This window comes from Pinus tabuliformis, chromosome 7, assembly GCF_031772625.1.
Source record: "Pinus tabuliformis cultivar Carrire ecotype Pingquan chromosome 7, CPIR1, whole genome shotgun sequence".
Classification (NCBI taxonomy): domain Eukaryota; kingdom Viridiplantae; phylum Streptophyta; class Pinopsida; order Pinales; family Pinaceae; genus Pinus; species Pinus tabuliformis.
The window spans coordinates 1328451556-1328473886 of NC_142293.1; the positions used below are offsets into that span (position 1 = coordinate 1328451556).

At 34.1% G+C, this 22331-nt stretch overlaps 1 protein-coding gene, 1 long non-coding RNA gene and 1 pseudogene across 2 annotated transcripts; 1 reads left to right on the forward strand and 2 right to left on the reverse strand.

The window, feature by feature from the left end:
• Positions 1-370: 370 nt before the first annotated feature.
• Positions 371-1335, reverse strand: LOC149252478 (uncharacterized; annotated as a pseudogene).
• An 11708-nt stretch (positions 1336-13043) lies between these two features.
• Positions 13044-13416, forward strand: LOC149252479 (uncharacterized). Its single transcript, XR_016266061.1, has 2 exons — positions 13044-13149; positions 13182-13416. It is a non-coding gene; the product is annotated as an uncharacterized LOC149252479 (long non-coding RNA).
• Positions 13226-15213, reverse strand: LOC149252480 (uncharacterized). The gene is made up of 3 exons (XM_089456671.1): positions 14868-15213; positions 13495-13667; positions 13226-13344 (listed from the first exon to the last, which is right to left on the reverse strand). Exons 1-3 carry the CDS (start codon positions 14920-14922, stop codon positions 13267-13269), a joined length of 306 nt encoding a protein of 101 aa, XP_089312797.1. The 5' UTR covers positions 14923-15213; the 3' UTR covers positions 13226-13266.
• Between the last annotated feature and the right edge of the window lie 7118 nt (positions 15214-22331).

A 22331-nucleotide genomic window follows, 5' to 3' on the forward strand; every position in this document is an offset into this window, starting at 1 on the left:
GGTTACACCCATAGCTACTCCAATGAATCTATATTAATGAGGTTACCCTGTGGCATTCATAGTGGGGGTATCATCAATAACATACATATCAAAAAATGATATATGATAGGGCATAAGTCTTTAATGGAAAGTCTTGGACTAATTTCCAAGTAACCCCACTATATGGGGTTCTAACTACTTGACTAAAGTTGGTTCGATCTCAAATTCTAAAACCAATGGATATGCTCATAAACTTGCTCAATCATTACTACCAAGTATTCCAACTTGGTGGTAGTCAATCTCTTCTCCATTGTCACACTAAGGACCTCATGGGGTAGAGAAATAACACGCTTGTGTGCCAATACATGACAAGGGAAAAGTTCTTTTGGATTTATATAGGAAGATGAAAAGGCCATGTTTTCCTACTTTGTAATATTCTTTGAATTTCCATTGTTGCAACTAAAAGGCCATGGAAAATGTCAAGTATAGAAAAAATAACCACAAAAATGGCCAGGAGTGCTCTACATGCTTCCATAGATAATAGTCTAAAATGCCCCACCTTTAACAACAATTTTGATAGTCTGCCATGCATGGATCATTATTGTTGATCGAGGAGAAATTCACTATGAAACCTTTAATACCTAGGATTACAAAGAAATAAAAAACGTTGAGACAATAATAAAATGGTATTGGATGCTTTAATAATAGTCGGTCCCATCCGCCATTGAATGATTTTCTGAATTTCCCATTTGTGTCCATTAATTATGCAATGCCAATATTGTTTGCACTACCAAACACAAGGAGGACATATTGTGCAACAAAGATCCTAAACTTTAGCTTACATAATGAATAATATTTTGGTAGTTCAACCCCCACATGAAACTAATATTTATAGGTAGTGCAATGTGAAAATGCAAATCCTTCCTTAATGGAACACCAATGATCAATACATGATCAGTGAAAATTTTGTTTTGTTCCCTTGCACAAGAAAGGAGTTATTAATTCATCCGATGGATTGGAGCCCTCTAACTCAAGGCAAATTTTGCAGGAAGAAATGGATGAGCTATCACTTTCTTCATCAGCAATTTTGTCTAACAAAAACCCAACAAAATTCAATTTCTCATTTAGATGATCAACATTTCAAATTCCAACAATGGGATGCATGCACCCTTGTAATTTTTTTTCACAACCAAATGAAATTCTCATTGACAATTGAGAATGGTACATAACACTTCCTTTCTTTATGACACTAAATCCTAATGGTGCCTATGAGGCTTCAACATAGCATCACCTTATTTTAGACATTTTATCAAATAATTGGTACATAATATTTATACACCCACATTTAACATACATAACTACGAGAGTAGTTCCAACATACAAGTTATCCTCAACCAATTTTACATAACATATTAATGGAAACTTTTTCCTTCTTCCAAATACATTAATATAGTATAAGCCATGAGAAAACTCAAAATGGTGATAAGATTTGGATTTATGTTTTTCATCATCATTTTATTAAATAGCTTCGAGGCTTTGCTACATTCCTCATTCCTCACACACCATGCACTCATCGCACCACATGAGACTAGATTCCTTTTAGACATTTTTTCAAACAATTGGCATGCAATCTCTATACTCCTTGTTGCAAAGTCCATTGGATGGTACATCCTTTGAGGATTGAAGTAAATGTGAAATTGTTTGGCCACATTCTTTCCCATTACATATGATAATAAAGTGAAAGTGCTTCATTGTAAAACTCATTGCAGGCATAGAATTTTATCATATTTTTCCAAGTGACTATATCTGGTTTGGTTATGCTCTCAATTACTATTATATACCTAGTTTCCTCAATGACTTGCTAAGGTTATAGGGTACCCAATATTTTCTTTTCCTTTTTACTAGCTTGATAGTAAGCCCTAATACCACTCTGTCACGTACGGAACCCCCTCATCCTTCATTAGTGTTGTGGGGCATCACATTTTTGTCAAATAATGTCCCTTAAAGTCTGATTAAGGATATGGGGATACCACTCTGTAACATGCCTTGCTGAAATATACTACTCAATCATGTAATTTTTTTATTTATGTCTTTGAGGTATTTTATAAAACACTTTCTATGTAATCAATTACGATGCCTTTTAGACATTTCTTCAAACTATTTGCATGCAACTTTAAGAGCATTCAGGAGACCCAACTTCGTCATGGTATATATCCTAAGTTTTAGAAATAAAAGATCTAAAACTTGTACCCTTGGTTCCTTAAGATATCTTCTCTATCTCCTCCAAGTTTCAAGGTATGGAACATATCAGAAAGAATGATATACAATAATGCCAATATGATCTTTTGATGCATGTTTTTAGGAGGATTGAGGAAATCTGACTTCCTCATATCATATATAGAAAATCAAGATATGAAAATAGAACATATGTTTACTGAGATTTCCTCTCAATATTGTCCAAGTTTCAGCCTTTGAAACCTTCCAAAAACAATTTATAGCGAAAATTCCAAGATGACCTAATTAAAGTAGCATCTAGGATGTCTCACTTCCTCAAATCATAAATCCAAAAATATAGAAAACCAAGATCTTAAATTGAACCATATATTCAACAATATTTCCCCTCATTATGGTCCAAGTTTCATCCTTTTGAACCTATCGGGAAAAAAGGTTATGGAAGAAATGCCAAGATGGCTTGTTTACCCCATAAATCACATTTTGGCTTCCATATGTAAACTCTAATAATTACGGAAAAAATCTTCCTTAGTTTGTTTAAATAAGCGGAAAAATTTGAGAATTATAATTTGAGGATAAAATTAAAGTAAATGCAACACAAAATTAATAGGGAGGATGTGCAATTACCAAAATTATCATGCAGTTCCCATGTGTCCCAATTAATTTAAATTCCAAAACCATGTGTATTAAAACCCACTACACTTATTAGATTTCAAACTTTACTATCATAACTAGCACCAAGATTAACAAATTAAATTATATAACAACAAAATATAATCATGCATGTTACTAAACCATGTATTCTAGAGATATCATCAATACAAAATTAAATATTTATATATTGCATCCAGAAAGATATTGGAAGTTGAAGTAGGGTGAGCCATGTTCCACCCAACTATAAGCTCAGATGTGTTGCAATGTTTTACACAGTTGGCCATGCTAGTGCTAGATTCTTATTTCTTGATGAGAACATAAATCAGGGGTATTTCACACACTCATATTCAAACTAGATTGTAACACCATAAGTGAAGGCCATTCTCCTTCACACACACATGAAAACTAAGTGATTGACCTTCCATCATTGACCAAGATCACATTGACAAAAATACAATGAAAGTATGCACAACATAAGGGATTCCTTCCTCAATTTTTGCAATCCCTCATCCATTACATCTTCAATGCTCTATGTACCACACATGATCAGGACCATTCCTAACCCTCAGAGGCATCTAGTTTAATGAAAAAGCGTTGCAACACATTCATTTCCTACCACACAAGCTATCACTCATAGCTCTCAACCAGTCATAAGGTCTGAATCTCTTCGGGTTTTATCACCAATCCTTTTTCAATTCATAATTTCTAAGTGTGTGAGAGAGAAATATGTGTGAGAGAGAAATTGAAGAGAGAAAAAATAGAAGCTTAATAGCCAAGAAGAAGAACCCCTTAATTCCTCCTCCCTCTTCTTTTATAATCACGCATTGACTCTTCATATTCCCAACCTTTCAGATTCTTGGAAATACTAACCATCACATCAAAGGGAAATATTCACCCAAGCTATATTTTTCCTCTTAAGTCAAGTTTTTCCCCTCCCTAAGTCATCATAATTTGTTGGTTTTTATTTATTTTTATTAACAAAGATAAACATTATATCATATAATAGAGTTTGACATCATAACATCAATGTTGGTATCCTAGCATTATACGTTCTTAATTACATTACAAAATTTTGGGTAATGAAAGGGGTGTCACAAACCTCTCCCCCTTTAAGGAACAACATCTTAGGTGTTCTACTATATGTATAACCATTCTATATAGAAGAAGGGATATGCCATTTTTATATCAGCTACATTTTTCATGTCCTTGGTTTCCACTTCAAGCAAAACATTCATTTTTCAAGGGCTAGCTACCATTAGACCTCCTAGAATTATGACATATTCCCACATGGTTGTTTTTTACTTCACAAGGCTTCCACAAGGAACAAGTTCAACTCACTTTTTTCTTGGAAGAACCCAATGGATTCATGATCCTAATGAGTATGTACACGAATATTTGAAAACCAATTCATTCAAGTCTCCTCTTCCTTACATTCACACACCTTTCAAGTTTAGGCATTCCTTTCTCTACCTCCCTTACCCCTCGATCGACCCATTCCTTGGCAAGGATTCCTTGCACATGAAGAATCTTGAGAATTATGGAGTCTTGCAGCTAAGGCTTGCCTCTAGCTTACTCAAAATAGGAAAACATATTTTTCATAACATGACTCATGGTGGCCCATGGGGCATAAATAAAACGATGATAGGGTGTTCTATTAAGGCACTCTGTGTGTAAAGGTCATCGGTTCCACACTCAGTGGGAAAAAATCCAACCATGCTATGGGATGGTATGGCCTAGATTAAGTGTGATCCCTAGGTGGTTTTGACAACTTAGATGCCCATGGGTCATTACTACTCAAACCAAATGTTATGCTTGTCAATCATCTCAGGACTCAAATAACCTAGCCAAAAAAAAAGAAAAACATGACTAATGTTGCTCAATGTATATTTTAGGGTTCCTATTGTCACCCAAAAAATGATCACCTTGCCATTTCCTACTAGGTTGATAAAAATACACCATGTAGGATCAATTTTACCATGGTAAACCAACTTTCACCATAAGAAATAATTTAGTAAACCATTTTTCCTAAATGATTCCTCATTAAAATTAAAAAAACCCCATGAGAATAATTAAATAAATCATTATTTATTTAATATTCTCTAGAAATAATTATTAAATAATTATTTGATAATTGTTTCTCACCACTTTTTGATTTAATCACCTTGGAATATTTAATTAAATCATTATTTAATGATTATTTCAAATTCATATTTTCCTTAATTCTCACAAAGTGGTTAATAAATCATTTTTGTTTGTTAATTACTTCAACCACTTTCTAAATAAGGATATTTAACCATTTGAATATCTTTCCCCTCTCAAAAAATAAAATAAAGTATTCACAACGGCTAGATTTTGATTTAGTCAATAATATTTTATTATTTTCTAATTCCTAATTTGGCTCAATACTTTGTTATAAATAGAGGGTTTTCTATTGATTCTTCACCATGATCATTTCCATTGTCAACATTATCGTCTCATAGAATTTGAGCTCCCACTTGTGTTTAAGAACAATTTTGTTTTTTCTTCCCATTGCAAATTGAGAGAGAGAAGCATGTTTCTGAAGCACAAGGACAAGAAAAAGACCATCCCACGGAGGGGGAACTGCAGACCCATTTTGTCATTTCTCCTCACCACACGTATTCCTTAATAAAGTTATCATTTATTCAAGTCCTTCGTTGGGTTATTACACTTTAATTTTTTGTTGTTATATGTTTCTATTTGCATGATCTATTTTGTTGCAGGGCTTTCTCTCATGTTTTATTGTAGATCTGAAGCATAGAAGCAACCATATTTTATTGTTAGGGTTATAAGTCACATATAACTTAAGTAAGGGATTTTCACTCACTTGTAGAGAAAATTTACACTAATAAATGGCGACTCAACTGGTGTAGTATTTCAGAACCTTAGTGACTATTGTTTCAACTATTTTAAGTGTTTTTCCAGAATTTTTATTCCTCTCAATTTCTATTTTTAGATCTCTTCTATTTTCTCGAAAATTTTATGTTTCTATTAGGTTTCACATCTTTCCACGGGTCAAAGATACCAGCCGAGCAGGAGATGACACAATTTGGGTTATATCTATCAAGCAAAAGAAGCGGGACCAGAGCACACATTTTGGCCCTTTTTCTGTGCCCAACACACTTTTCAGCCCAAAATCTACATTGGGTGAACTTTCCAGGTTAGTTTCTAAGCTCTAAATTTTTTTAGAAAAAAAATTAGATTTGCTAAGACTGTTGTGTGTGTTTCGGGAAGGGTTTCTATTGTCTTCTGAGTCACCTCTAGGTTTAGATCCACTTAGTACTTTCATTAAGGAAGGAAAAATCCCCCTAGGGTTTAGAGTACACCTCCATCATTTAGGAAGATATTTGTTGAGTTGAGGAGCTTAGTGTGCAAAATTTTCAACCACTGTTTTTTAGTGTTTTTTCCACTCATTAGAGAAAATTTTGGGTCTAAAATGGGCCTCCTAAGGAATATTATTAAAGAATAGTGGAAATAATAAAATAAGAATAGATTACATCATCAAATTTTAGAGGGAAGAAAGAAAAAAAAGTACTTTTTTTTTCAACTTGTATTTTCAACTTATCTCCTTATGGTTTTAATCAAATTTCAAGCACGAGCACTTGTTGGATGCAAAATTTAATTCCTCATCCAAGGAGTACCCATGTTCCATACTTTTGATGGACCCTACTATATGAAAAATAAGAAATACATGAAAAACGTGATTGCAATCATGTTTTTTCATGTATTTTTCATTTTTCATGTAGCCGGGTCCATTAAAAGTATTCAATATGGGTACCCCTTGGATGAAAAATTAAATTCTGCATCTAACAAGTGCTCTTGCTCAAAATTTGAGTAAAACTGTAGTGAGATAAGTTGAAAATATGAGTTGAAAAAGTAGTTTTTTTATTTATTTTTTATATTTTAATACTTTTACTTTTTTACTCTAAAAATGTTGAATCATCCCTCATGGTTGACATCATCATCTTGAATCCTATTGGTTTTCATAAAGTTGATTTTGGCTGTACATTTTTGTTTTGAGACCCATTTTTAACCTCAAAATTTCTCTAACGATTTGGCAGTCATTTTGGACAGGTTTTTACAACACTTTATTCCCTTTATAATCGTGTGTTGCCTTCCCTCCTTAGGATCCCCTTATGCATCCTTATTTTTGGAGCTTATCACCTATCTTTTTACATCATTTTCACCTATATTTTATGTTGGTTTTCTGCAACATTTTCAACATATTTTTGCCTTTAGATCCCAACCCCTTAGACAATAGATCTTTTAGCCATTTTTGTGTCTTTGAGTTGCTTGTTTGCCATGATTTTCCTTGCTTCTTGATTTCCTTCTTGGGTGGGGGGTTGTGTTCTTCACTTTACTATTTATTTTATTGTTCATTTTCAATACTATTTACAATCTATGCACTTCATTTTTAACAACATTAGCATCATCAAAACATGCTTAATTAACTCATCCACTCGAATTATTTTTCACACACACACCCTAAGTGAACATAAGCTTGGTTATCGCTGCTAAACCAAGATTTGAAACAATCCACCTTAATAACTTAACTCACAGAGATTAAGCCCACATGGGCACCAAGGTCAAAACAATCTTTGTAGTTAGGCATATGATCAGTGGGACAGGCTTCCAATAACACCCATTGATCACTTACGTTGAGACATAGAAAGTTGACATATTAGGGAGCTTAAAATCCTTCACCATCCCATGGTACAAAGCCAGAGTGTGTCGAAAACCTGATTCAGAGTGGGTTAGTCTATATCACACCTTAAGGATACCCAACTCATGGTAGGGAAATCTGTAACACCCTCCTCCCACATTTACCCAAGTTAACCGGTTTGTTGGGGTAAACGTGTGATGAGAGGATACTAACATGTGATTAAACTCCCCATGTATAGTTAAGGAAGTGGAATCGACAAAACTAAACCAATCTGACCTTTCACACATGCTACAAAACCTTCAGGAGCCAACCAACCCTCCAGGTGACCAAACCTTGAGGAAATTTGACATTTCACTGATCTGGACCCCAAGTCGCTCCCATGACAAGCCTGCATGTGACTGAGGCCTTCCAGTCGCTCCCAAAACAAGGGCAGGCTAGTGATTGTGGAATTTTTTAGCTAGTTTTGAGCCAGCGACCCCGAATTCTATGCCACTTTGTTAGGGCCATAACTCAGCCCACTACCCAAAACTTCATGAAACTCTGAGAAATGATAAATAAAATTAAAACAAAGGTACTAATGCAAACACTTGAGTAAGGACTTGACTGGACCCATACTAGCCATGACAGACATTTAGTCAAACATGTCACAAATATGCAATCTACAGGTCATAACAACATATTTGAGCATAGGGGTCTCATACTTATCTAAGATTCATAAAGAAGCATTGTTTCCATATCATAATAGTTGCATGATCATCTGTTAGGTCATGTATTCATTTTATTTTCAATTACTAATCAAAACATGATGGGAGCCATACATCAAATTTGTCATAAAACATACTCATAACCAACATATAACCAACAAAAATAACAAGGATATAACAACCATAAAATCCACATATAAGCCAGTAAATTTACACATGAAATAACAAGGAGAAAGATCTCTTATTAATAAATACGAAATACAACCAAGTATGAGACTTCCACGAACCATATGACCATAGATTAGCTGAACCAAATCTTTATTTAGCTAATCAGCCCCATGCCATATTCCAAGCATGAATGTGTGACTCAAAACCAAACCAAACCAGGTTTCCTTAGGCTTTACCACAATCCCCACTAGATCACTAGGCCCTAAATAATGATGGATTCCACTATATTTCTCCACCTACAACGTGAGGAATTTTCCCGTCTCTGTGATTGGCTTGTACCAGAAACCTTCAACCAATGAAAATGCGCCAACACACCCAATATGGTATTGCCATGTGGTGGCATAGGATTGGATCATACTGCCCACTGTGCTTATCCAGTTAGCTATTGATGTCAGCGTACAACCTGCCTAGTCAACCCTGCAAGTTGACTTTTTAAATGTTTAGCAAAAACTTCAAAACGTGATAACTTGAGCATATGGTGTTAGTTTGAGGCGATTCAAGTGACAATGGAATCAGGACGATGAACAATATGATTCAACACTAGTTTAAATCAATTTTGCGCACTTTGAATTTTGAGCATATTTTTGATCCCCTGGATCAACATGTGGCACCCGATCTGCCCACGTACATGACCTAGGTTTAATTCCTATCCTTTACCAACTGTTATTAGTCCACATTCGACTACATGGCTAGCACCTACATGTTGACCGTGTTGTGGGTCCCTTAGCCTAAAAACGCCAAAATTTTGACTTTCACCTTTGAAACTTTGACCCGCCACATCTTTCGATCTAGGAGGCCTTTTTCAGGCTTCAATATACCGCTAGAAATATTTTTCCAAGCTCTATCCATCTGAGCAGTTTCTAGGTGCACTTTAGCTCTTCTGAACTAGAAATGGCTCCAAATCCTTTGCTCATTGACCAATCTATCAATCTCCTTGCAATCACCTGTGCTTTTGCCATCAATCTATGTGCAACCACCTATGCCTTTGCCATCAATGACAACTTATGTCTAACTGAAAGGATTATAAAGAAAGGGTTGTCCTAGATATGGGAAAACTAGCCATACAAGAAAATACCATAATAACTAGAGAGTGCATCAAAGTGAATTGAACAAGCAAAGATAAAAACTTATCAATCATGAGGAAAGGAAGGTATCCAAATCTATGGAAGGGCCTCCATCCTTGCAATGCAACATCACTCTCGACCTAGGGGTGAGCCCATTTCTAGGTGGACAGAACGACCTTCTACTACCATGATTATCTCCTTCAACTCCTCCATCTTATGTAGAAGATTTCCTTTGCCATTTCATCTATCAATCACCATCTCACCTAGTAATAGCTTGACATGACAGTGTAAATATACAATATGCAGTAATGATTATGGTGCATGCGCATATTCTCAGTATCAGAAACCCAAGCAATAGTGTTATCAAGGACCTCAACATCTAGAATGCATTGGAATTGATGGTGGACCTCAACATCTAGAGTGCATTGGAACTGATGGTGGACCTCATCCTCTATTACCTAAATTTCAGACCAAATCTCAGGAGTGGTGTGGTTCAGATATTAGTGAGCAAATGATTCCACTCGAAAATGATTCCACGAACCTCCAATGTTCCCATGTCCACCACCACCACGTCAACACCAAGTGTGCTTGCAAGTCATCAATGCATTTGGGAGGAAAAAGTGAGCCAGATTGAGGTGTTTCAGAGCAAACAGGATGATGAAACAAACACTAAAGAACAGGTTAAGGCTGTGCAGGTACATGCCAATAGAGTCAACTACAACCATGACATGTCCCTCCACTATGAAAAATTATGGTCAAGTTGAAAAGAAGGCCAATGGGTGGTAGTTAAGTGGAGCTTTGTAGAAAGATAACTAGGAAAAAGTCATGGCTAAGAGTGGGAACATCAAAGGTGAGGAGGCTTAAGCGATAAAGGAAATCATGATCCCAAAGTAAGAGAATGCACCCCTATCAAAAATTTGGGAGAAGGTGCCAGTATATGTAGTGTTAATTCTCATCGCAAAGGGATCAACCAATAAACCAAGGTGAGCAATACATGCTTTTGAAGAAATAGATGACACATCACACGAATATGTGGCCTGGGGGCGAGATTTACTGACATCACCCTTGTATAGTTCATTATCCCTCACCCTACGGAAAAATGATTATAAATCATGAATATGAATAATTATATTATATTCAACAAATTTATGTAAGATCATTATGATATAGGAAATGTAACTAGAAAATGAAATTAAATATTGTAATATCTATCATGTGTATTTGTGCATTTTAAATTTTTTAATTAAAATTTAAGTGACTCGTGCATTTAAAGTTTCTGATGAAAGTCATCTTGAAGATGAGAAAACCCATCTCCTCAAGGTCTTAAAAATTAATGGTTATAATAAGCTCCAATGTCTTAGGGATTTCCTTAAGGCTGTCAAGGGTTCCAAGATTTAAAAAGAACCCAATGATCGGTTTTCTTGGGTATACCTTCCTTTTATACAAGGAACCACTGACAAGATTGCAAGAATCCTAAGAAAGCACAAGGTTCCCTCAACCTTTAGGCCCCTTAACCCTATTCAAAGTTCCCTAAGATCTGTAAAAGACCTGGTGGACCCTTAGAATATGAAAGATGTTTATGTAATCCCTTGTTCATGTGGAACACCCTATGTGGGTGAAACTGACCACTCAATAAATGAAAGGATTCAAGAACATGCAACAGACATCAAACATGGGAGGACCCACTCCTCAACATTAGCAGAACCTGTGAAAAAGACAAAACACCACATCTACATTGAAGACGCCAGTGTCATTGCTAAGATAGATCATTTCCATCACCGTAAGTTTAGGGAAGCTATAGAGATTGAGAGGAGACCAAGCAATCTAAATAGAGACAATGGTTGGAAAACTAACAGTTGTTGGATCCCTGCTATTTCTTCTTAAATTTTTATTTTATATATATATATATATATATATATATATATATATATATTATTTTTTTTTTCTAATTTCCTAATTTTTATTATTTAATTGTATTTTTATCTTGACTACTAATAAATGATTAATTATTATTTTTTTATTATTGATTGATTTATTTAGTTAATCAATTAATTATTATTATTTTTAAGTTTGACCATTTATTCTTTTTATTTATTTTTAAGTTTTTAGAATTAATTGTTTCCATTATTTAAGTTTGACCTAAATAATTTTTATTTTTTTTTAAATTTTATTTTAGTGTTTTGATTATTTAAGTTTAACCTAAATATTTTTATTTAAGTTTGACCATTTATTATTTTTAAGTTTTTAAAATTAATTATTTTGATTATTTAAGTTTGACCCAAATATTAATTTAATTTATTTTTTTATTATATTTATTTTATTAGTTGTTTGATTGCTTTGATTATTTAGGTTTGATTTAAATATTATTTTTATTTTTATTTTTAAATATTTATTTCATTAAGATTTTCCTTTTCATTAATTATTTTCCTTAATTCAATATTAATAATTATATTTTAACAATTATTTATTTATATTAAAATAATATTTATTTAGTCAAATCTAACGGTTTTCTTTATATGAAAATATTATTTATTCAGTAAAATTTAACTGTTATATTATAAGGCTAAAAAATTTCTTTTCAATTATTTAATTTGATGCCAAGATCTTATTCTTCAACTTGTCTTCAGGATAAACCATGTTGACTTTGACAAAACTCTTATGATGTGATTTTTACCAAAAAATTCTTATTTTATTTAAATACTTTTATATTATTTAAGAAAAAACTTATTTGAAACTTAATTGTTACTTGACATAACATGATATGCAAAGTAATAATGGTGGAAGTCTCAATACATGATATGCATGGTAATGATGGTGGAAGTCTCAATGGTATGAAAATGTAATTGATTTTAAGTATTTTTTTTTAAATGTTAATATATTTATTATAAGTTTAATATATATATATAGATAATTCAAGTGAAAAAGTTAATATCTTTTTCCAACTAGCCAAACTATTTTTACAAAATTAAATTTTTAAATGATATAATTCCATTCAATTACCAAACAAATGGAATGATTCCTCAATAGTTCGTTGGACTGAACCAAACCCGACAATTATTAAAAGGTTATGCGTAGGAATTTGGAAGGGTCAAAAATCAAAGGTGCTCTGATTGAATGGTGTGATTTTATGACTAGTTAAAAGGTAATGAGTAGGAATTTGGAATAGTCAAAATTCAAAGGTGCTCTCATTGAATGGTGCGATTCTACGACTAAACCGTTTCTTATTATTAAGAATATTATTTAAGCGTTTTTTAAATTTATTTTAAAGCAAAATGATGAAGTGTCGTATTATTAGTCCCTGCCCTCAGGCATGGACTATTGTAATCGTTCGCGAGCTATTTAGCATTAATTGACCTGCTTCTGATGCCCGGTCATCAACTATATACCAAGTTTTTTGAAGACATATTTATAAATCACCTTATTTGGCCTCCTCCCGAGGACCTAACGTAATCCGAAGCTAATCCCAACCTAAACCATATGTTAAAGCAATTAAGTGCGGTGCATTTTCAGCTAACCGTCACGGGTGTATGGTTTTAATGCTAGCATTACTTCTGGCGGTTATGCAAAGGTGGTGTTCCCTATTACAATGTACGCGCTCTGTGGTGAGGTCCTGCCCTACACCCCGCGCTCTGTGGTGAGGTCCTGCCCTACACCCGTGTCTTTGTGCATGCCCTGCACCCGTGTCTTTGTGACGTCGGCCGACTGCATCTCATTAAATACACTGCTACCCTCCTGGTTTTGGATTGCTCCAAGGCAGAGCGTTCGCAGACCCTCTAATGCTCTCTGCAACAGCAGACGGTTCCTGCAGCGAGAAGCAATGAACAAGGTGAGATTTCTAATGTGAACCTGATCATTCCTACTGTGCAGTTAATTATTCGAAATTTCGAGGCGCTGAAATGGGGAATCAATAAATTTTGTTGAGTGAACAAATGTTCAGATATTCTCGACATACCGATTGCCAAGACCTGCAACAAAAATTCTTTCCGCTCTTTCTGCACCGGTTAATTCTTTCCGTCTTGCCTTCCTGCTTTGCCTTCTTTTGTTTTCTTGTAGTTTTTGTAAAGATTCTCGAATTTCTCCCGGCACTTCTTGGAACTTCTCTGGTAACCGTGCTCCGCAAGAGCCCTGTAGATAGCAAAATAAAGACTCGGTTTAAAGATTTAGTTTCAAGTGCAATCCTATATGCGGAAAATTTTCAAGAATCAAGAAATCGTAATCATACAGTCAGTCAAGACTAGGTTTTAATATTTTGTTTAAAGAGCAATGCTGTATCTAAGAATGAAGAAATCGTAATGCTGCACTAATTACGCTTCGAAACCTGTCAAAATGTATACTGTAAAAGTTAAATTTTCCACATTTTCTTGTTTCATCGCCAACTACGCATTCATTTGCTACACTATACGGTTTGCTGTCCATTTGTTGACATGTATGGGTTCTTATTACTTTTATAAAGCAAATTTAAATTTATTTTACAGGGAACAGCAAGCAGACTCACTATCTTGTATAATTTGCTCTTCATACAAAGGCTGTGCAATACGATGGTATTCCGAGGAGTTTCCCCCCTATTATTTTAATGAAAATAAAAAATACACTAATTTTCCTCCCAACGAGTTCGATTTAATACTATGTTCAATAGAAAAAAAAAAGCATTTTCAGAGCTAACAGCAAGCAGAAACTGAAGTTCCTTCAAATAAGATAGAATTAGCACGAGTAAACACCCTGGCGGAACCATGTCATTAGAGAACACACTGATATCTGTTTGCCAGGAGATTCGAAAATATAGATTTAAAGCAAACCTAAAAATTCAGATCGTGTTAGCTTTATTGCTACTAACGAGATTCGAACCCTAACTCTTTACAATTTAAAATATTCGACTTTAGCTTTATTAGGCGCTTTGCAGTTGCATAAAAATAATGGCCACAAGAAATCTGACACTAGTGAAGTGAAACCTCGGATCTGTACTTAGCAACTGGTATAAGCCAGCCCAGACTAGGCAACTAAATCCAGCTTTTCGAAACTGCGATGTGCATTACGATACAGAAGTAACATTTTTCACAACTAATTCGTACTGCAAAATAAAGTGAAATGTGACCTAAATAAGGACAGAGAACTGATAAATGCCAGCAAACGAAGCCTTTATGTTTCCGGCAACGCACAAGTCCAATTTTTAGCAAAAACAGAGTATCTCAAATTCCATTTTAGTTTTCAAGAAGATTGTTCTTAAATTCTGCAGGACACGGATTCTTTCAATGACAAAAGCTTTGCAGCGAAGCCAGAAACAGCGAAAGCCGCCATTTTCATAACTAGGTCATTAAATGAGCTTACCTCCTAGAAAATTAGCCGATCGAGAGCTAAATCGATGCCTCTTCAGAATGTGCATCTAACAGAAACACTCCTCTACTCTTAAGCCAACACAATCCGCGGCCTTTAAAGCTCTTGAGCAGAGTTTCCATGCAGCCTCGCCATAGAAGGGGACGGGACATGTGGAGACAAATATGCTCAGAGCGCAGGGAAAAATGTCCAAAGGATCAAGAACCAGCTCACAGAATGTGAGTGTGAACACGAACTCCTAACTGCGACAAGTGAAGCCGGTCATCCGAGAGAGCTTACCGACCTTGCATGTCGAAGGATATGACATTTGAATCGGGAACTAAAATCTGGATCGGATGTCATCTTCATGGAGTTCTGTAATAGTGACCGAAGACAGATGTTTTGGATTGTTACAACAAAGTTGCGAGCATGCAAGCCACGTGTTATGGCTCTACCTCGGTGTGGAGCAATCTTATGACAATGACATATTCCAAAGTCAAATCGTATATCACGAATATTCCGTGGGGAGCTATGTCAAACTTTGGTTATATTTGATATATGCCATGGGTTAGAGTAATATTCCACCGTCAATGTTTACCACACCGCCGAGGAGAATTACATAACTACTAGAGTTCATGCACTCATATGACAATGTTACATTTATTATAACCATCCTATCCAATCATGGATGACGCACCATTGGACTCTGGTCATAATGCATATGGAAAAGTTATCAAATATATGCCACGTTGAACCCAAAAATATCATCCGTCAGTTCAATTGAGCTTATGTTTATCCTATGCTTATGACTATATCATATCCAATGCCATGAGGTCTTGTCACCGCCGGGTCTTTGTTATGCCATATGTGGTATATGGTTGCACCAGAGCGAAGTGCTAAGTGCATACTTTGGTTTTATAACCGAAATGTACCACAAAGATTCGTATATCTGCCAAACTCATCGGCAACGATTATATGCAGTGAGACAAGGTATGAAATATACATTGCATTATGGTTTTCAGCCATGATATGGGGAGTCATATTTATTGACGACGATTCAAAAGTTTTAACCATATATTATATGGTAGGAATGTTGTTAAAACCATATTTTAATATGGTGCAGATTTGTTGATATATCATGTCGCAAACTTTGGAAATGCTCCAAATATCACATGACGCGGATGCATTCCAACGATTACTATGTTTGCAATATTGTTGCAACGAATTCTCAAATTAGAGTTTCAAGTCAATGCACTAGAGCCAGGGACAGGTGGGTTGTGAGCTAGCTTTGGAGCATAAATTGAAATTGGCATTCCAAAGTCTTACGGAAGCTAAATTGAGCGTTTTAAAAACCAAAATAGGGGTTTTGGTGTGCTCTGGTCTTCTACCGTTGGAATCAGCAGCTAGGTATATGCCCAGAAAGATAGAGAATTGATTTGAGGCCTCTACTGCTTCCGTTCTGTAGTCCCGTACTAAAGCGCTTAACCCTTCCTTCTTTGGGTGCATAATTACAATCAACTACAAACAATTTGCTTTTGTTAACCAGATAAATTTTCTCTGCTTCTGCTGTCCTCCATAGCCTTTTTTATGCTGTGGAACCCATAGTAAATAAGCAATCAAGCGATAGAAGCTATCTAGCTTTCAGGTTATGGGCCTGGATCGAACTTCACGCAGGGACTCGCTGCGTCGCAGCTTCTCTTGTTTTAAAATATTAAAGAGAAAATTGTAGGAAATAATACTAGGAAATAAATATTATATATTATATATGGAATAATAAATATTATAAATTATAAAGAGAAAATTGTATGAAATAAATATTATTTATTATTCTCGTGATTATGTGCGACACCTCATCATTTTGAAGTAATTTGCTTTTTAAATTTTATTCCCATAAAAGGACATCCAAAGTCGTTATATTCATAGTTACCCATTTACTGTGTACTCTTTTTTCTTCACAATCTAATAATATTAAATTGGTTTTTGAACAATTATTTATTATTTTTTGATTGCTAAAAGTAAAGAACAAAAGTACTGTAGTAAGGCGTGCTATAATGCGTGGGATTATGAAGAAGAAAACCTTTTCCTATTTTTATTTAAATTTTAAAGAATTAAAAAAAGAAGAAGTAGGTTTTATTTATACTTTTTATTTAACTTAAAAAAAAATAAGTAAGTTTTAGTTATGGTTTTTATTTTTCAAATCTAATTGTTAATTTTAAAAAAAATAAGTAAGTTTTAGTTATGGTTTTTATTTTTCAAATCTAATTGTTAATTGTTATTTTCTTTTTTCACAATATATTGATGTATATTTTATATGAGGAATATATGTATATTATCAACATTGTCAACATTTATCATATTATTTAGGGAATTGTACATCGGTAATAAAGATTCCATTCCTAAGCACTCTCGATAATCTTAATTGACTATATTATATTAATTAATTATTTTAATTTTCAAATAATTTTTAATTAAATAAAAAATTTAAACTAATTTTTAATTTAATAAAAATAACTAATAAATTAATTAAAAAATTTATCTACATATAATTGTTTATACTAATGTATGCTTAGCTTAGATATTAAAACAAAAATAAACATGCCAATTAGATATATGAAAAAAACAATTCTACTTACTAAGAGTTAAAAGCTTATACATAAATACATAAATCAATATTATACTAATTTATGTTTATTGTAGATATTAGTATTTAAAAAATACTAATCAAATTTAAACATGCAAATTAGATATATAAAATGAATTACACTTATTGGTTGGAAAAATATCGCTAAAAAATTCTCTTTTGTGATTTTTACGAAAAAACTTTTCTTAATAACACTAAACTCAACTATATAAAAATTATAGATTTTGAAACTGATAATAAATTAATAACATAATCATGTGTAACCAGTTGTTTGAATTGATCAAATATTAATAGTTTTCACCTCTATTATTAAATTTAATGAGACATCACAAACATAAAATCATAGGAAAATTATGGATTTTTGAACCAAAGAGAAACTAATAACGTAAACGTGTAGTAGTTTCTGAATAGATCAGAGATACATTGTTTTCACCTCTACTAAATTTAGGAGGACATCACAAACACGAAGATTAGAATCTTCAAAGAGACAACTCGTTTGTGCTCCTGTAGTAAACCACCCACAGGACGATAATACATTATTTGTTAAGCACCAATACATTATTTGTTAAGCACCAATAGGACTTGTGATTGATAGCAAGAAGAATGCAATTTTTTTAATCTATCTCTAGGTGTTTTGGATGTAATTAAATTGTTAATTTAAATGGATGGTGGTGTCTATGGGAAATATTAGGAATAATTTGAGCATGTTAAGGATAGATGGTTTTCATCCTCATTAAATTTAATTAAGATATAAGGAACATGAAGACTAAGATTTTCAAAGAAGACAAAACGCATTTGTGCATCTTAGTACACTACTTATAATGAATGGGAGATAATCTCTTATTTGTCTTAGTACACTATTTATAATGAATGGGAGATAATCTCTTATTTGTTAAGTAGTATTAGGATTTTTGAGTGATAGTAAAAGGGAGGTCAATTTGGGTAATAGTAAGAGGAAATAAATTAGAATTTGTGAATGATATTTAAAGGGAAGCCAATTTGGGTGTTAGTAAGAGGGAAATAAATTTTTGAATATATTTTTAGGTGTTTTATATTTAAGTTTATTGATAATTTCAATGAATAGTGTTGTTTATGGGAAATATTATGAATAGTATGAGATAATAGGATTAGTTATATATATTAATATCAAATTTTAGTATGTATGGTTTGTGAAATTGTTAATATTTTAATAACTTTTTAAGTTTTATTTAAAATGTGGGGAAAGAAAAATTTAAGGATGAAAATTTATTTTAAAGTGTAGAAATTTTGGTGAATCTTTAATAGGTAAAGTTTAAAATGTTTGGTGAGATTTTTTTATTAATATTCAAATTTCTAAAGATTTTATATCATTTTATAAAATTTTCACAATTTTTAAGGTAAAAAAAATATCCTATAGAATTTGGATGGATTATTTTTAGAAAAATGGAATTGGTGAATCTTTTTTTTTGGAAAAAACATGGAAAATTATCCCATGAGCAAGATTTAGCCCCTAGATTTTCCCTAACTTAGATCCCTTCCTACATTCTTCATTTATCTTTCATCCCATTTCCTCATGGCCTTGAAGAGTGGTTTTTTCATTCCTTTTAAATGAATAATTTAATTGGGCCTACCATGTTTCACTCTCTTTATTACAATTTGGTTGCTTTTTTATTTTATTTTATATGATGTTTGTTTTTAAGAATTATTGAACTGGTTTACTTTTCAAATTTTACTCCAATTCTCAAAATGAACTTGATTGCCAAATCAAACCCCTTCTTTTTTGACTAACTTGCATTCCCTTCCAATTTTCATTTAAGTATTAATGGCAAAAAAAACCTATTTTTCATTTCTTTTTCTTTTATTCAAATTTCTATTATTTGTTATGAATTTCCTATGGCCCAAGTTATTTTTCTTGTGTTCAAAGCTTTTCTCTTTGCACTTCCTTCCAATTTTCATTTAAGTATTAATGGTAAAAAAATCCTATTTTTTCATTTCCTTTTCTTTTATTCAATTTTCTATTATTTGTTATGAATTTCCTATGGCCCAAGTTATTTTTCTTGTGTTCGAAGCTTTTCTTTCTTCTCCTTTTCCAATTCAAATTTATTTTCAAACTACGGTTCCAAACTTTCTAACTATTCTTTCAATCTTTGCTTCCCCCCTACCCCCACCACCCACAACTCCAATTTCCAAATCTAATCCAATTCATAGATTGACCCCTTTCTTCACTTTGATTTGCTAAGTTCTTCCCTAAATTTGAAATTGTCCCTACTTGCTAAATGGGGGCCCATTTTTAAGCTTCAAATTTTAGTTTCCTTTTGAATTGGAAGTTTATGTATCTTTTGTGGGTACTTCCTTTTATTCTTCCTTTGAGTTAAAGTCATTTTTTCAAAGTTCCAATTTTATGTTTTCTCCTACTTTCCTTTCAAATTTGCCTCTCCCAATTGTCAAATCAGTCTCAACTTCAAATTCAAGCCCTTTTTCTTCTTTTACTTGTGGAAACCTCTCACAATCTCCTTATCAACCTTTATTTTCAAACTAGGTTCCCTCCCTTGAGGTTAGGTGTGGAAAGGCCTTAATCACCATATTGTTATTGATGTTCAAATTGAGTCTTGTTATCTAATTCCTCCCTTGAGTTATTTTGATCCTTCATTCAAACTTTTGATCTTTTACCTATAAATGTGAAGTCTTATAAAAAAAAACCATGTTAGGTTGGATAGTTGATTGGACCAAACCTTCAAAATTTGGGCCTTTTCTTCAAAAAATATTAACCTAATTTCATGATCATTCCCAATTTTCAATTTGGGACTCCCTTTTTGAATGCTAACAAGAATGGATCATGATTCTTTAATTGGCCTGAGTTCTCAAATCAATGTTGATGTTTGTAGCTTAGGAAGGTACTTATGCATAGGCCTAAGTGTTTAGGTGTGCAAAAGTTGCCCAAGATCTCCTTAGACACCTGCTCTAGTGTGAATACGATGCATTTGTAACTTAGCGTATGTTTAACTTAGGAAAAACATATAAATATTATGTTGACTTATTGAACTAAAGAAACATTAGAAAAAGTAAAGTATTTACTTTAGTTAATATGTTTTAATCACATCCCTTGATCTCAAGTGAGGCAAGATATAACATTGGTTATCAATTACATTGGATATTCGGGTTAGGCATTTGCCTCAACAAAAAATTATGAAAGAAAGACTAAGCAAAGGGAGAAGACACACCATATAGAAGAACAAGACTGAGATAGGTATCTTAGTGAGGAGTGTAATACTCTAGTGTTTTTGATCCAAGGAAGGAGGTAGTAAGGATATCTAGATCATCCAAGGATGGTTTTATTAGTTGGATTATATTCGATGTTGTACTTGTATTTTCTTAGTCAGACCATTATCCCAAGTTGGGAGCCAAAATAGGTTTTGAATCAATTTAATGATAAATTGATTTGGTTGGAAAGAATATATTGTGTCATTATGAGACTGGTTATGTTTTTTATTCCACTAATTAATGTTAAGAACCTAGCTTTGCAATTCATTCAGTAGATATGTAATATGATAGGTTAATGGTTTACCGGGTGCTAAGTTCATAAGAAAATCAACATGGTTTCAAAGTGATAAGCTCCGAGAACAAATCTTAAGGTGTCATGTTTGTAGAGGATCATCAAGGTCATGTTCGATTGCAATCTTACAGAGTACCTTTTTTTAAGACCATACAAATCCATATAATCGTACTGTTAGCTCTACTATTGATCTCAATATTTAAAGGTCAAAATGCATGCCTGATGGGGTTTTCTATGATAAAACAAGATTTGCAGTGGCCAGCCCGCCCTTTCCCCTTTACTCTGCTCATGTTCTCATAACTCCTCGTACCTCTGTTCCCTCCTTCCCCTTAATTCTCCTTATTCTTCGTTAACCCCGTTATTTCCATTTTCCTCTATAATCCTTTGAAAACCCCGTATAAAACCATTTTTTCTTTAGCCCCAGGTGCTAAGGTTTTAAAGCACATATAACTATGTGCCTTTGCAAATCATATAACCCGCTAGGGTCCTCACCTGTCACATCACTCAAAGCACGTGCTATAATACCTGGGCTGTCCGATCATTTCCCGTGGATCTGACGGTATTCGAAGCTCCCACCCCACGAACCCGCACGAACGATAGCCCACGGGGAAAGCGGTTTCCCGCTGGACCCTCCAGCCATGTGTCACAATCTGATTGCATCGCGCCCCCACTGTACGGTTACTGCCCATTCCCGTAAGTGGTGCGGGGGAAACCGTTTACCGCCCATCCTGCCTGTTCCTGCGCGTTATCACCTGCGCATGTTAGCCGCCCGTCGACCGTCCAATCGTCCATCCTGCGATCCGACGGCCCATGATCCTCCATTCGTGTTCCCTCCCGATAGCCTCCGTAAACTGTTCTCCACCGTTCAATTACACGATCCGACAGCTCGTAGTCGCTTTGCCTTGTGTCTTCCCATCGCCTCCTGCCATCAGATCTCAGCCATCTGTCAGTTGCATCCAACGACCAATATTCATTCCCTACCCTCCATTCATTCCCCATGCAGTTATCGTGTTTTTAGTCTGTCCCATGCATCCGAGGGAAGAAGGCAATCACCCACCAGCGCTCTTCACAGTTAAATCTTCAACTACCTCATTCAAGAGACAACATGGCCAGGGAAGGAGAGTATTGCCTCGAGCAGTTGAATTCATTTACCAGTTATGGAGTTTTTGTCCCATACGGTACTCCGCCTGCTCAAGAAGGACATCAGAGTACCAGAAAGGCCGATTTTGTTCATTAAAACACACAGTTTGCAGCAGAGACCCATATCTGATTGTAAATGTGGTTGGTGGTCCATTATGACCCCTCC